Source organism: Vicia villosa, linkage group LG3 (genome assembly GCF_029867415.1).
Source record: "Vicia villosa cultivar HV-30 ecotype Madison, WI linkage group LG3, Vvil1.0, whole genome shotgun sequence".
Lineage (NCBI taxonomy): Eukaryota > Viridiplantae > Streptophyta > Magnoliopsida > Fabales > Fabaceae > Vicia > Vicia villosa.
In genome coordinates this window covers 153,156,451-153,172,072 of record NC_081182.1, presented here as the reverse complement: position 1 = coordinate 153,172,072, position 15,622 = coordinate 153,156,451, and the positions used below count along the sequence as shown (strand labels likewise).

At 34.7% G+C, this 15,622-nt stretch overlaps 1 protein-coding gene across 1 annotated transcript in view; it reads right to left on the bottom strand.

The window, feature by feature from the left end:
• The window catches only part of LOC131659184 (uncharacterized), a 54,938-nt gene extending 40,982 nt beyond the window's left edge, over positions 1-13,956 (bottom strand). The window contains exons 1-3 of the mRNA XM_058928409.1: positions 13,849-13,956; positions 4,049-4,219; positions 1,018-1,188 (exon numbers count right to left, since the gene is read on the bottom strand). Coding sequence (XP_058784392.1) covers positions 1,018-1,188; positions 4,049-4,219; positions 13,849-13,956 — 450 coding nt within the window. The remainder of the gene's footprint in view (positions 1-1,017; positions 1,189-4,048; positions 4,220-13,848) is intronic.
• Positions 13,957-15,622: the final 1,666 nt, after the last annotated feature.

Genomic DNA, 15,622 nt, shown 5'->3' with positions numbered 1-15,622 from the left:
CTATGGTCGACAATCAACAACAAATCGTCACAATTAACACCACGGCAATTCACATGAATTCAACAATTCAATACGTCACAACAATCACAAAAGAAAACACGTCGCATCTTAAAACAACGGATATCGAGTTATACCTCGCCACTCCTAATTTATTCGACTCCGCTAATTAGTTCCGGTCTATTATTTATCTATTTTCCGCTCACTAATCATTTTCTACTACACTGTTATATTGTCTAAAGTAATTCAGCTAATTAAATAAACACTGCTACCAATTATTCATAACTGCTACTGAAATATCCTACTCTGTGATTTACTAATCCAGTTATTTTATTCTACTACTATTAAAATACTTTGGCTACTAAGTTCTATATCTCAGATATCATTGTTCCTGTTAAATTAACTAAACTATATTGATACTGCTATTTTCCTACTACTGCCATACTGCTAGGTGATTACCTGAACAATTTAATTTAATTGGTCTCTTAATTAAATTAACTAAATACACTAAATGTTTATTTATAAACCCATAACTTTTAAAACTATATTTATAATAATACTAAATTGTTATTATTAGTACTATTATTGAAATTTTATATATATGATATACCATCCATGATTCTTGAAAAAGTATATATATACATATATACATCACGTGAAGTTATAGAAAAATATATTTATCTTATATGTAATGGATCAACATATGTATATCAGTGTTATTAGTGTATAGATCTATTATATTATTGATACTACCATCCCTTAAAATCTAACCACTTAAATACTGGACAACAGAAGTGCCCCTCGTCATATGCCTTGGTACCTAACGACACACCCCTCCATTATGCTTGTGCCAATCGACACTTCTTTCCCCTGCCTGGGTACCGTTCGGCACCCTTACGTTTTCGGTCGTCACAATTTTATCCTTCAAATCATACCGAAACATAGAGATAATATTATTACCCTAAACCCCACATATGATTCATCATATCCCCGTTTATAGAGCAAGAACCCCACCCTTACCTTATATTCGGAGTCCTCTCTACAATTCCGGTCGAATCCAAGTTTTCCGGCTTCTCGTAATCCTTCCGTTATTCTCTTCACGGCAAACTTCTCGTATCTCTTTTCTTTTCCAATTTTCCTCTTCTCTCTGCCGTCCTTCTCTTTTTCCCCAAATGTTATGTTACTGAGTTTCTAAAAAGCTAGGTGTATCATCACTTCTCAATTATTCCAATTTGGGCCAAAACCAAATTACACATAACACATAACACTCAGCTCATCTAATTTATTTTATTAAAACTCTCAATTTACTCGTTACCTCTTATTTTACGGTCTAATTTTATTTACTCCGAAAATTCCCAAAACGGTACACGTCACTCTAATAATATTTCTAATACTAAAAATATAAAAATTTCCGATTAATTATCGATCCCCTATCCCGAACTAATACCGACTAAATCGTCCCAAAATAAAAAAATTTTACTAAACACTCCAAACGTCTAAATTAAGCAAATAATCAAATTTTCGGGCGTTACAACTCTCCCCCACTTAAAAGATTTTCGTCCTCGAAAATTCCTCTGATACCACCATCCTTAACTTCGTTCTAGTTTCCAACTCGCTGATCTCCAAGTTGTGCTTGACAACACTCTAACTACTATTCCTTCGAAACGGCCGAATTCAACAAGGTTTAAATCTAACATACTAATCATTCATCACAATTATTATTTCCAAGATGCTCCAACTTAATTAACAACCAAAATCTTAATTCTATATCGACAAGCTCCAACAATACTTGCACCGTCTCCTTAAGCATTACATTGCTCCAACAACTTACAACCGAAGCATAACCTAGAAGCACAGCTTCTCCCCCACTTAGTTTCAAACCAACTCCTGCAACAAAAAATCAGAAAACAACAAGTACCGATAGTGTTTCACACACTGGGCGCATATAGAGGAATAAACAACGTTGGACAACATTGGCCGGACAGACCGACCTGCTCTGATACCACTAATGTAACACCCCAAATCTACCCGATAAATTATACGGAAAATCAGAGTATAAATTCCAAACAAATTCATTTGAGGTATCACATATTCATCATTCAAAACAATACGGCTTATTTACCTTCATAAAGATACATAGCACAGAAATCTAAAACGATAATTTAATTAATCTTCGAAATCATTTTATCAACATAAACATTTTTAACTTGCAGCGGAATTCACAAAACTTCTCTATTTTGATTTTAATCATCATAGCATCTTCACAAATAACTTTGAGTCACCACCAAAGTAAAACATCACTAAAATTCAGCAAACATAACAAATAATAAAGCAATCATTTATCCCCCGAGTGCTACGTATCAGAGCGACCACCGACTCGACTCACAGCGTCTAAATCTTCATCAAAGCTATCACCTGCACGTTACCAGTATAAAGGTAACGGCGAAACAAGAGAAAGGGGTGAGATATCAAACCATATAAATAGGGTGATGATAAATAATATATTCAGGTTCAAGTTATAATAATTATCACTTTGCGGTATAATCGTTACCGTCTAGTTTACTTCACTATTTCAATCAACAACAGCAGTCACAATATCTCACCTAAGATCATATTCAAAGTTCACAACAAGTCACATAAATTCACACATCAAAACACATAACATCATAATCACGCAAATGAAATGCGACTCTAAAAAATGCACATGCATGTGGTACCCAGAGCTTCAGCCCCCATCGCCAATTGCCAGATAATAGAGGCATCAAAACAGGCATAAGCCTTCGTCGCTGTTTGCCAATCCAGGCCGTCGCTAAAACATGCAAATCATGAGACACTAATGAAATGCAACAAATCACAAACATCGCAAAACAACGTCGCAAAGGCATTCACCTACATCGCCAAAATATATCAATAATTATTGATACATAATCGTCACTTCACTTCCTGCACTTCACAATAATTCACCAGAATATTCACATCACAACGTCACAATAGCAACTCAACAACAATGCACACACACACAACTAGTCAACAACTATGGTCGACAATCAACAACAAATCGTCACAATTAACACCACGGCAATTCACATGAATTCAACAATTCAATACGTCACAACAATCACAAAAGAAAACACGTCGCATCTTAAAACAACGGATATCGAGTTATACCTCGCCACTCCTAATTTATTCGACTCCGCTAATTAGTTCCGGTCTATTATTTATCTATTTTCCGCTCACTAATCATTTTCTACTACACTGTTATATTGTCTAAAGTAATTCAGCTAATTAAATAAACACTGCTACCAATTATTCATAACTGCTACTGAAATATCCTACTCTGTGATTTACTAATCCAGTTATTTTATTCTACTACTATTAAAATACTTTGGCTACTAAGTTCTATATCTCAGATATCATTGTTCCTGTTAAATTAACTAAACTATATTGATACTGCTATTTTCCTACTACTGCCATACTGCTAGGTGATTACCTGAACAATTTAATTTAATTGGTCTCTTAATTAAATTAACTAAATACACTAAATGTTTATTTATAAACCCATAACTTTTAAAACTATATTTATAATAATACTAAATTGTTATTATTAGTACTATTATTGAAATTTTATATATATGATATACCATCCATGATTCTTGAAAAAGTATATATATACATATATACATCACGTGAAGTTATAGAAAAATATATTTATCTTATATGTAATGGATCAACATATGTATATCAGTGTTATTAGTGTATAGATCTATTATATTATTGATACTACCATCCCTTAAAATCTAACCACTTAAATACTGGACAACAGAAGTGCCCCTCGTCATATGCCTTGGTACCTAACGACACACCCCTCCATTATGCTTGTGCCAATCGACACTTCTTTCCCCTGCCTGGGTACCGTTCGGCACCCTTACGTTTTCGGTCGTCACAATTTTATCCTTCAAATCATACCGAAACATAGAGATAATATTATTACCCTAAACCCCACATATGATTCATCATATCCCCGTTTATAGAGCAAGAACCCCACCCTTACCTTATATTCGGAGTCCGCTCTACAATTCCGGTCGAATCCAAGTTTTCCGGCTTCTCGTAATCCTTCCGTTATTCTCTTCACGGCAAACTTCTCGTATCTCTTTTCTTTTCCAATTTTCCTCTTCTCTCTGCCGTCCTTCTCTTTTTCCCCAAATGTTATGTTACTGAGTTTCTAAAAACCTAGGTGTATCATCACTTCTCAATTATTCCAATTTGGGCCAAAACCAAATTACACATAACACATAACACTCAGCCCATCTAATTTATTTTATTAAAACTCTCAATTTACTCGTTACCTCTTATTTTACGGTCTAATTTTATTTACTCCAAAAATTCCCAAAACGGTACACGTCACTCTAATAATATTTCTAATACTAAAAATATAAAAAATTTCGATTAATTATCGATCCCCTATCCCGAACTAATACCGACTAAATCGTCCCAAAATACAAAAATTTCACTAAACACTCCAAACGTCTAAATTAAGCAAATAATCAAATTTTCGGGCATTACAGGATTGTTCCTCTGAAAGCTATTCAACTGCCTGTCAGCACCAATCCCAGCTCCATTGGCATTCCCTCCCAACACACCAGGAATCATGCCCAGAGCCTCTGCAATAGCATCATCATTCCTTCCACCTCTGCCAACCATTGTTCTGCTTATTCACAAAACAATTTCGTTAGAACAAAAGTATCGACAGTGATACACACACTACTCGCATACAGGAAATAGTAACAAGACTCTGGTCACAACGACCAACTATGCTCTGATACCACTATTGTAACACCCTTCTAAACCCCCGCGGCAATTAAAATAAAAATCAGAGTAAACATAAAGCAAGGGTGCCACAATTAATAAAAATAATGAAAACCATAATTCGTTCATCATGCTTTATTAGGAACGATTCACAAAATTATCAAAATACATCATCGACACAGCGGAATTTCATTCAACGGTATCGTAAGACATCACCAAAACATAAACCAAACGATACATAATCCAAAACAATAAAATAGAGTATCTTAAGTAACTTTTAAGTCTATCGTTCCCCAGTGTTACAAATCAGAGCATGACTCGACACGGACTACGGACTAGCCTATGAGCTATCCTCACCAAATCAAGATGCCGCTACTCCTTAATCTGAAAATATCAACATGTAAGGGTAAGTCTCATTGGAAATTAATAAGTATTATACAGTCATAAGTAATAAAACATCATAGCATTATCATTCACCCAATCACAACATGTATTCAGATTTTATAACAACAAATCACACACCAAAATCAAACACATCACCAAGTATCATACACAACCATTTGATCATACTATATTATCATGCACATGAACGACTGATACTATGCATGTGGTACCATACATGGGCTAAACCCATCCGACTGATCTTTCATCATCTAGATACAGTCCAACCGGCACAAATTCCGCACAATGAGAATTATGCCCACCATCTGATCCACAACATCACCGGGATCTATCACCAAAATGCATATGAATGAATGTACACATATGTCATACTTATAACATCACCGATCCGATGCTTCGCATCGTCTCATTACAACTCACCATTTCATCAACAATAAGCATGCACATGTATTAACAATCATTCAGTCATATCACATATAATCATGTCAAAACAACACCCAAATAAAAATGAAATTCAAGTGGTTACACCACCACAACAATACATTGTTACATTCACACATATATGTACACAATGATATAGTCCATTAATTAAATTAAATCACCATTTAAAATAAACTAGGGCCACTACCCATTTCATCAATTCATCACATAAAGCTTTAAATTAGCTTCACAACGCTCAAAACGGCGCTCAAAACGGATGTACGGTTTGAAAGTTATGCCCCTTAGAAAATTTGTCAAAAATTGGCTGCCATGCGTCGACGCAAACCCCCCTTCAGGTCGACGCATTGGATTTTCTGTCCCCCTCGGGTATGCGCACGCTGACCCTATAGGTCGACGCATGATGTCACCCTGGCCAACGCAAACTGACACTTAGGTCGACGCATTTGATGCTTAGGTCGACGCATTCTTCGCAGATGCAGAATTTTTCTACGATTTTAACATATTTCTTCTCCCAATCTCATCCAAATCGCACCAAAACGGTCTCATACCAAAAACTCATCAATTAACATATTATAATACAAATATAACACGTTTTCTAAGTCATCTAACACCAAACCATTTATCAAATTCATCAATTGCATCAAATCAACATAAACAACCTAAATTCCCAAAACCCCAAAAACCAAAACATGCAATCGAACCAAACAACAATCCTAATCAGTTTACTACCCTGATTATATAATAATCACTAACCTGAAGAGTCCCCCCTTACCTCTTGAGTCGAATCTTCGAAGGCCTCTTCTTCCTCTTCTTCTCCTTTTCACGTATCTTCTCTTTTTCTCAGACTTGCTCTTTTTCTTCTAACTTCCCTTTTTCCAATTTCCTTATTTTATTAAAAATAGAAATATACCAATAAGGCTTACATAGTTAACACATCCCCTTTGCTAACCACTACACTAAGCCCAATTGTCTATTTCTACAATATTCTTCAATAATTTACCAAAAATGCCAATTAATCCAATTAAATAATTTAAAATTCAATTAAATTAAATAATGGAAAATATGGGGTGTTACACCGTCCGTGTCCAGACTACATACCTCTGAGATTGAGATGGGACAGGGAACTTGACCTTCATCATACCCGGATTTCTGCTGTTCAATAAGAGGCGTCGAACCTTTGATCCTGAGATATTTGACTTATGCAGAGGTTCTACATCATTTATCCAGAGATTGTATATCATATCATGATGCCTATTTATCCAGAATCAACGTCAAGCCTCTGAATATGGAGGATACGACCTTATTTGACTTATGAACAGATTATTTATCAAGAAAGAAACGTCGAACCTTTGAATCTGGAGGATTCGACCATCATTGACCATCACAAGAAGTTGTTATCCGAGAGCCTTTGAACTTCGATCATGATTTCTATTGCACTTGCATCATCATTAACATTTTGCATTCATGCATATGCATCCATGATTACCAAGGCTCTTACCTTCTTCCTCTCCAACAGATCAGACAAGACGATTCCTTGACACTGATATCTGATAAGAGCCAACAGACAAAGAATAATGGGGAATTAAAAACAAGATCAAGCTACTATCAGAGAACCCCATTCCTCCTCATGGGGGCACCTTCCACCAGTGGAGCCTAAAGACTTTGTGTTTGTCAGAGAACAGTCCATTTGCATCAGAATAAGGCCAATCTTGCCATTGTTTAGATTTCTTAAGCATTTTCAATTGAACTATTTTTGTTGTCTAAAGCAACCAATAAAGCAGAATTATGAAAATCAAAAACACATGAACATTCTAATTGTATGCTTTTAGAACAAAAATCCTGCTGACGATGTACAAGCATTGTTTCGAATTCCCAAACACTAGAGTTATAAGGGAGTGAAACCTGAAGGATAGAAAAACACTTAGAAAGGGGGGGTTTGAATAAGTGTGACTTTAAAAACTCTTAAGATAAAAACAATTGCACAATGATTTTTATCCTGGTTCGTTGTTAACGAAACTACTCCAGTCCACCCCCTTAAAGTGATTTACCTCACCTGAGGATTTAATCCACTAATCAACCTTGATTACAATGGTTTTCCACTTAGATACCTTCTAAGTCTTCTAGAGTATTCTGATCACACCTTGATCACTCTAGGAACCTTTTACAAATTAATGTAAACAAATTCTTACAAGAGTATTACAATGCTTCTTAATAAGCTATAATCACAACTGTGATATTTCTCTTAAGTTTTAAGCTTAAATCTCACTAAGATATTACAAATGAAGTGAGGTTGAAGATGAAGTTTGATTCAACAGCGTTTCAGCAAGTTTGCAAGAGTTGTTCGTATAAAGTGTTGTAACCTTGCTTCTGATCAGAACTTCACTATTTATAGGTGTTATACCCCAAAATTTGCCCGCATCTTTTTCAAGAAGAAGACAACAGACTTCTGTCTAAAAATTGGGAGTTTCATATAATCTTGGATTTTATTTCACAAATATCCTGATTTTTATGAATACTTGGTTTTTAGAATTTTTCTTATACGGTATTTTGGTTCGCTGTTGAATTTATTCTTACCCAAACGCCAATTACTGTTTATCACTTCACACACACTGTTTATTTGAGATTTATTTGCAGATAAATAGTACTGACGCAATTGGTACAGAATTAATTTTTTTGCAGGCGCAGAGTCCGGGGATTCAGACTGTACTAGTAACGACCAGTTGACAGTCAAACCCGCTGACAGCACGATTCTCCGTGTTTTGTACCATCAATTAAATCAATCTTTTGCGTTTCAAAATTCCAAGATTTTTGTTCTAGAAGTCTTCTGATAATCACATGATCCGCAGAGACTCAGCACTGCACAAAAATCAGGTACGCTTAAGTGTCTCCTACACAAATAGTCCCTAACTAGGGTTTTTGTTTTTTTCTTCAGGAGAACAAGTTTTTTGAGACCTCAAATGGATTTCATGGACCTCCATATATCTCAAAGTACCACCATACAAATTTTCAAACTTCAATTCGCTCAGACGCACAGTCAGCAGCTCAAACAGTCAACAGACGACCAGTTTGACCGAAAAGTCAACAGACAGTCAAAAATGAAATTTTTTGTCAACATCCATATTTTGTCAAAATATTCATCATTTGATCATTGGTTGATCATAATTCATCAAGGAAAGATCAACAATCAACAAAACCCTAAGTTTCAAAATTAGGGTTTTCTCCTAAAAAGTCAACTAAACTTTGACCGACCATAACTCTCTCCTCGTTCATTCAAAAAATTCCAACCAAAGCTTGTTTTGAAGGAAATTAAATTATCTTTCAAATGAAATTGATCCCATGGTCATTGGATTCACCATTTGAAAAATATGAGCTCAGACATTACAGGTCATTTTCAAAGTCAACAAAATGTGGTTTTTTGTCAAAGGCCATAACATCAATATAACTTCTCCAAATGAAAAAAAGTTTCCAAAGTAGCTTGTAGAGGACATCTTGAGGTTTCTGAAAAGTACAAGAACTACTTCATATGATAAAAATTGAGGGATTTATGCCTTGTTGAAGTTGGCTATATTTTGGGAAAATGCATGAAACCAACATTGATCAAAAATGTTTTTTTTCCAAAAGGGGCCAACTTTTCATGATCCAAACATGATTCTAACAATGTTAAGGGCCTCCCACGACCAACCTAAGGCCCATTACATTTTTATTTCTTTTTTGGTTTAATTTTATTACATTTAAAGTTAAATTAAAGAAGAAATGGTGAAGGATAATGATACCATGCTTCATTCTTAAGCTAAAGCCACCAAAGTTGATCAATACTCTGCAGCATGAAGGTACAAAGCAGGCCTAGAGCAAGAGAGACCAAGAAGATCAATCCATGGTCAAAAATTCAAAGATTTTTAATATAAAAAAATCAAAAGTTCAAACAAGCAATCAATGCTTCTTAGCTTCAATTTGCAGCACTTCTTTGCTTATAAATAAAGTAGGATACTTCATCAACATAGGACACACGAAATTATACCAAGAGAATAGCAAAGAAATCCATAAAATTGTTAAAAAAATATCAAATATATGTAATTTTTCGTTTTCATATTCCCAGCGACTATCAATACAAAATAATCATTCTATCACTCTTGTATATCATCATAGGTAAGGTTTGAGCTATAGCATGTGATAGAAACAACCTCAAACACATGCATAATCATCTTCCTACTTATAACCATGTAGCTTTCATTTTCCTATGTGTACCTAACTATAATACAAACTAATCATTTGAATGGACTCATGGCATGATATAGAGTAGATTTGAGTGATTACATGCAAGCTCTAACGTGGTTTTGAAGCTCCACCATTTTTGAGCTTCAAACATGTGAAGCTTTCGTTCTCCATGATGCAAGCTCCAAATGACAAAACTAACACCGCTATCATGTTTAGAAGGGTCAAATTAGGTGATTTGGGTGGCCCTTGTTCTTTTTTATTTTCATTTTGTAGGTCGTTCAAAAGATTGAAAATTTGAAGGAAAAATCCGCAGGTAAATCTGCAGCAAAATCCGCAGGTAATATGAAGAAGAAGATGAATAGTAAGTTTGGAAAGTTGACTGCCTGCGTGGCCAGTCTTTGCTTTTCCATTGGTCCACCTTGCGCGCGTGGGACCCAGCCAGAATAATGAATTCTCCTTGAATTCGGTGCACACCATCCACCATCATATCATGCTCGCTCTTTATTACAGCCATCAGATTATATTATTGTTTCATCCACCGCTTTCAAACATGCAGGTTCACCATGGACACTCAGTCCTCTACCACACAGGATCACAGATTTAAATATTTTCTATTTTTATTTGATTTAACTTCTAAAATTAATTTAAAATAGTTTTAAAAATCAAAAAAATATAATAAAAATATTTTTAGGTTTATAAAATAATCTATTAATTTTTGACACAAAAATATTTTATTTTTCTTAATAATTAAAATATTTTGTTTAATTAATTAGTATATATTTATATATTTGCTTTTTAATTATTTCAACCTATCAAAAAATCAGAAAAAATTTGTTCTTTTTATTAAATTTAGTTTATATATTATAGACTAATTTTGTACATATTTAGAATATTTTTCTCTCTAAGTTTTAATTATTTGTATAATTGTTTATATAATTATATGTTAATTAGCTTAATAAATTTCCAAAACAACTTCAAAAAATCCAAAAAAATTAGTTTTTATTTTAAAATTAATTAATAAGAAATATGAACATATTTTATACTTAATTTTAGGTTTAAATTTTATTTCTACCTTCTTTCTCATTTTAATTAAATTAATTATGCATTAATTCTAATTAAAATCAACCATCTAAAAAATCCAAAAATACTTCCTTTATCTTATTGCAATTTAAATTCCTAGATAAAGTGTATAGGTTGTCAAAATCATGTAAATAGCGTAGTTTACATTTCCCGCACAATCGATGTAATAGCGTAGATTTACTTTCCGCATTTTACATTCCCGCATTTTAAATTCTGTACATATAAAACTGCGTGTATGTCAAAGATAATAACTGAAGCGTTAGGTCACTAACTTCAAAGACAAAAATATCTGAATCAAAACACAATCACACTTGCACCTCTTAGGGTAATCCCTCTGTTACTCTTTTCAAAATCATTTCTACTGTTTCACATGCAAATCCAAACTTTTGTTTACATCCGGTCAAAGGAGAATTTTCTAAAAGAAATAGGAAAGGACCTTATAAACTTAGGGTAGATCTCCTAATTGCTTGCTCAAATCAAATCAAAACAACAAATGTCTCATATATCATTGTTTTTTCAAAACCAAACTTTCAAAAAAAGACAACATTTTGTATATATCCAAACAAGGATCTTTACGAAATTAAAGATCTTTTTTTCAAAACATCTTTTCGAAAGATAAAACACTTTGTATACATCCGCACAAGGATCATTACAAAGTTAATTTACAAAGGTATTTTAAAACAACATACAAGCATTTCAAGGCAAGACAAATGATTCAAACAAGTGAGCTAAGCAATTAAGAGCCCATGGATAACCATGGATACAAAGGGGTGCTAATACCTTTCCTTTGTATAACCAACCCCCGAACCCAAAATCTCTTAAAGGTCTTTTTCTGTTTCTTTTATAAACCTTTCCTTAATTGGATAAAATAAAAGTCGGTGGCGACTCTCTGATTTTCAAAACTCAAAAACAAAAGAAGAGTCAGTTCGTATCTCACGCGAGATATAAAAAACTGAGGGCGACAATAGGCGTTTTGAGAAGATGACCGTTGGGAGCATTTAATGCGTTGCGTGATCCGTACAGCATTGCATTTAATGTTTCACTCTTTTGTCAACTACCTCGAGCCTTGCTTTTTCTGCTTTAACTGACTTTGCCTTTAATAGCTTCTAACGTTCCTTTTGTCAGTCAGCGTAGCCTGCCATCTTGTACTTGCTTCTGATCTGATCTTTGTAGATACAACATTTGAATTAATCAGAGTCAAACAACTTGGTGCAGAGCATCTTCTTGTCTTCTGACTTTGAAGTGCTTCTAGCGTGATACCATAAGAACTTCAGTGCTTCTGCTTCTAAACTCAAGTTCTTCTGATGCTTCAATAGACCATGTTCTAATTCTGCTTGACCATCTTCTGATGTCTTGCAAGAGCATGTTCTGATGTTGCATACTTGAACCTTCTGAGTCAGTGCTTCTTGCGCTGAATTGTGCATACTCTTTATATATTTCCTGAAATGGAAATTGCATAGGATTAGAGTACCACATTGTCTTATACAAAATTCATATACATTGTTATCATCAAAACTAAGAATATTGATCAGAACATTTCTTGTTCTAACAATCTCCCCCTTTTTGATGATGACAAAAACATATATAATTGATATGAATTTGCAATCAGAATATCAGATGACTAAAGACAATTACACAATTATAGCATAAGCATATAAACATAGTGTGTGAATATGTCTCCCCCTGAGATTAACAATCTCCGCCTGAAATAAATACTGGAAGAATTTATAAATAAAGGACTTCCCTGAGTATTTTCCATTTCAGTTGAGACGCTCACATTTGCCTAGAACTTCAGAACATTCAGAGCTTCTACTTCTTGCTTCCCCAGGACAGCTTCAGAGCTTTGAATTTCTTTTTGAATCATTGCATGCTTGATTGTATCAGAACATTCTTGAATGTATTAGAGCATCATCAAAGCATCTTTACATCCTGAAATGTTTCAGAACAAACTAGACGACAAAAGTCAGAGCATGAATGAATCAGAACATTCTTTTAAGAAAGAACATGTATCAGAGCAATGTTAAACAATATCAGAGCACACTTTGATAAGTTCTTAAAAAGAAATATGTATCAGAACATATGAGGGATAAGAATGTGTTAGAGCATATTCTGCCACGAGAATATCAGAACATTCTTCCTTCTTGCTTCTGATCTTGAAGCTTCACAACACTAAGCTTGCTTCAAATTCCAAAAACATGTTTCTTTATAGAATTGCTTTTCCTCATGTATTTGCTTCTCATGTTGGGCTTTTTCAGAATATCTTCAATCCTGCAAAAAATCTCAAAGACATAGAACTTTCAATATTGTTAGGAATGTTGAGACTTAATCCCAGTAACTGATATAATAAACCAAATCAATTATCACGTTTCTCCCCCTTTTTGTCATAACATCAAAAAGCATACAAAAGATTCAGATGAAAAACAAACAATATGAGAGAAGAAGATAATATTTCATTGATTCAACAAAATATCAGAAGATACAAAAGGATAGAAGCAGATGCAAGAAACAGATGCAAGAAATAAGAAAACAACTAAGACCAAAGGACTACGACTAGCCTAGCTTAGAAACTATTTTGGCCAGAAGGTTTTGAATTTTAGAAGTGCTTTCTGTCTGCGTCTTCATGAACGAGCGAAACTCATTGTGAGTATCTTCATGCTTATCCAAACGAGAAGCAAGATCAGCTTGATTCTTTTGAAGAGCCTTCATGGCGTTCACCAGAATAGAAGGTTCATCAGAAGAAGCTTCACAGCTATCATCCAAAGGAATAACATGCTCAACAACAACATCAATCATGAGAACATCATCTTGATTTTCCTGAACAGGAAGTTTCTCAGCAGGATGATTCTCAGCACTTTGCTTCTCAGCATCAGCTTCTGACATAGAAGCATCTTCAGCATATTCTAAAACAGGGATAACAGAATCTTCATTTTCAAGAGCCTGAAGAATCTCAGCCAGATTCCTTGGAGGTGAAGGAGTAGCAACTTCTGAAGGATATTCAACAGCTGGATATACCATATCTGGTGCTTTCTCTGAGGGATTCTCCCTTAGCCAGTTGAATAAAGACTGAAAGTATCCAGTCAGAATGCTATAGCGAGGCTTCCACACAACCATAGCAAGTGAGTGCACTTGTTTAGGCACATCTTCTGCAAGCTCATCAACGAATTCCTTTTCTTCAAAACAATACCTGCCCCTGAGATGACTGACCTAGAATTCTTCATAGGGCCTGAGAAATCCAAGATGACCTTGAGCTTCTGCTTCACATACTTTCTGAAGCTTCAGAAAATCAGAATTCATCTTTCTTCTGAAGATCCTCCAGAGATTTCTCAAAGCAACATCATCCATCCGGGCATGATGTGCTGCCTTCAATGTCTCTAAACCTGTCTGCATCTTTAGTTTTAACAATTCAAAACGTACACCAACAGGATCTCTCAAATCAAACAACATTCTCAATAGGTCTTCAATGATTGAGAAGAATCTTCCATGAACAAAAGAAACTATTGCTTTAGGAATGACGAAAGCATTAACCCAAAACTCTTTTACCAAGTCAGGATAGACTGCTCCACAGAACTCAAGAAACAACGATGGCCATCCTTGAAAGACCATATTATCTCTGAGACGAAACCCATGTTCTTCAAGATTATCAACGTCAACCATCAACTCACAAATTACTTCTAAATCTTCCCGAGGAATCGAGCAAGTGACTGGTGGAAAGAATAATTGTTCTTCTTCTTGTTGATGTTGTTGAGGAGGAGATGAAGAATCAGCAATATGCGATGAAGAAGCAGCCATTTTCACACAACTGAGATTTCTAGGTTTCTTTCTTTTAGGGTAAGAAAATAGGGCAAAAAGGTTGCAGAAGTGAATAAACAGGAGAGAGAAAGAATGCATAAAAGAGAAAATGATATGATGGGGGGAGTTTATATAGAAACGGATTTGAAAAAGAATGCAATGAAATTATGAGAATGAACAATTACAGAATCAAGAAAATCAAATGCATTTAATAATGAATGACGTTAGGTGGGATAACGTGAAATTTGAAATGATTTGCACTGTTACCTAGGGCGGCGTCTCATCAGTTGCACGCATGCATATCTAAATAGAGTGAACACGTGTTCAACTTCTGGAAAAGTTGGTGACAGCTATTTTGCTTTAACTTTGATTCTGAAAGAGTTAGAACTTCTCATCTTCTCATTCTGATCATAAGTCCGTACTGATTTTCTTCAGAAAAGATCTTTTTCTGATAGGATCATCCTTCTTTCCAAGAATGACATCTTCTGAGTGAGCAGAGTTGAGTCTAGAAGATCTTCAGACAGTTGGCTCTTCAGAAATTCTGAAATTCTCTAAAGAAGCAGCAACTTGATCTTCTGATCCTTTGCTTCTGGATTCTTCAGCTTCTGATACTTTGCTTCTTGGTTCTTCAGCTTCTGAAATTGAGATATCTATATCTGCAAAATTCTCAAACTGCTTTGGCTTTTCAAGACCAAGCTTATCATCAAATCTGATATTGATTGATTCTTCAACAATCAATGTTTTAGTATTGTATACTCTGTAGCCTTTAGAGCGTTCAGAATATCCAAGAAGGTAACACTTCTGTGCCTTAGAATCAAACTTACTCAGATGATCTTTAGTATTCAGAATAAAACAGACACATCCAAAAGGATGAAAATATGTAATGTTGGGT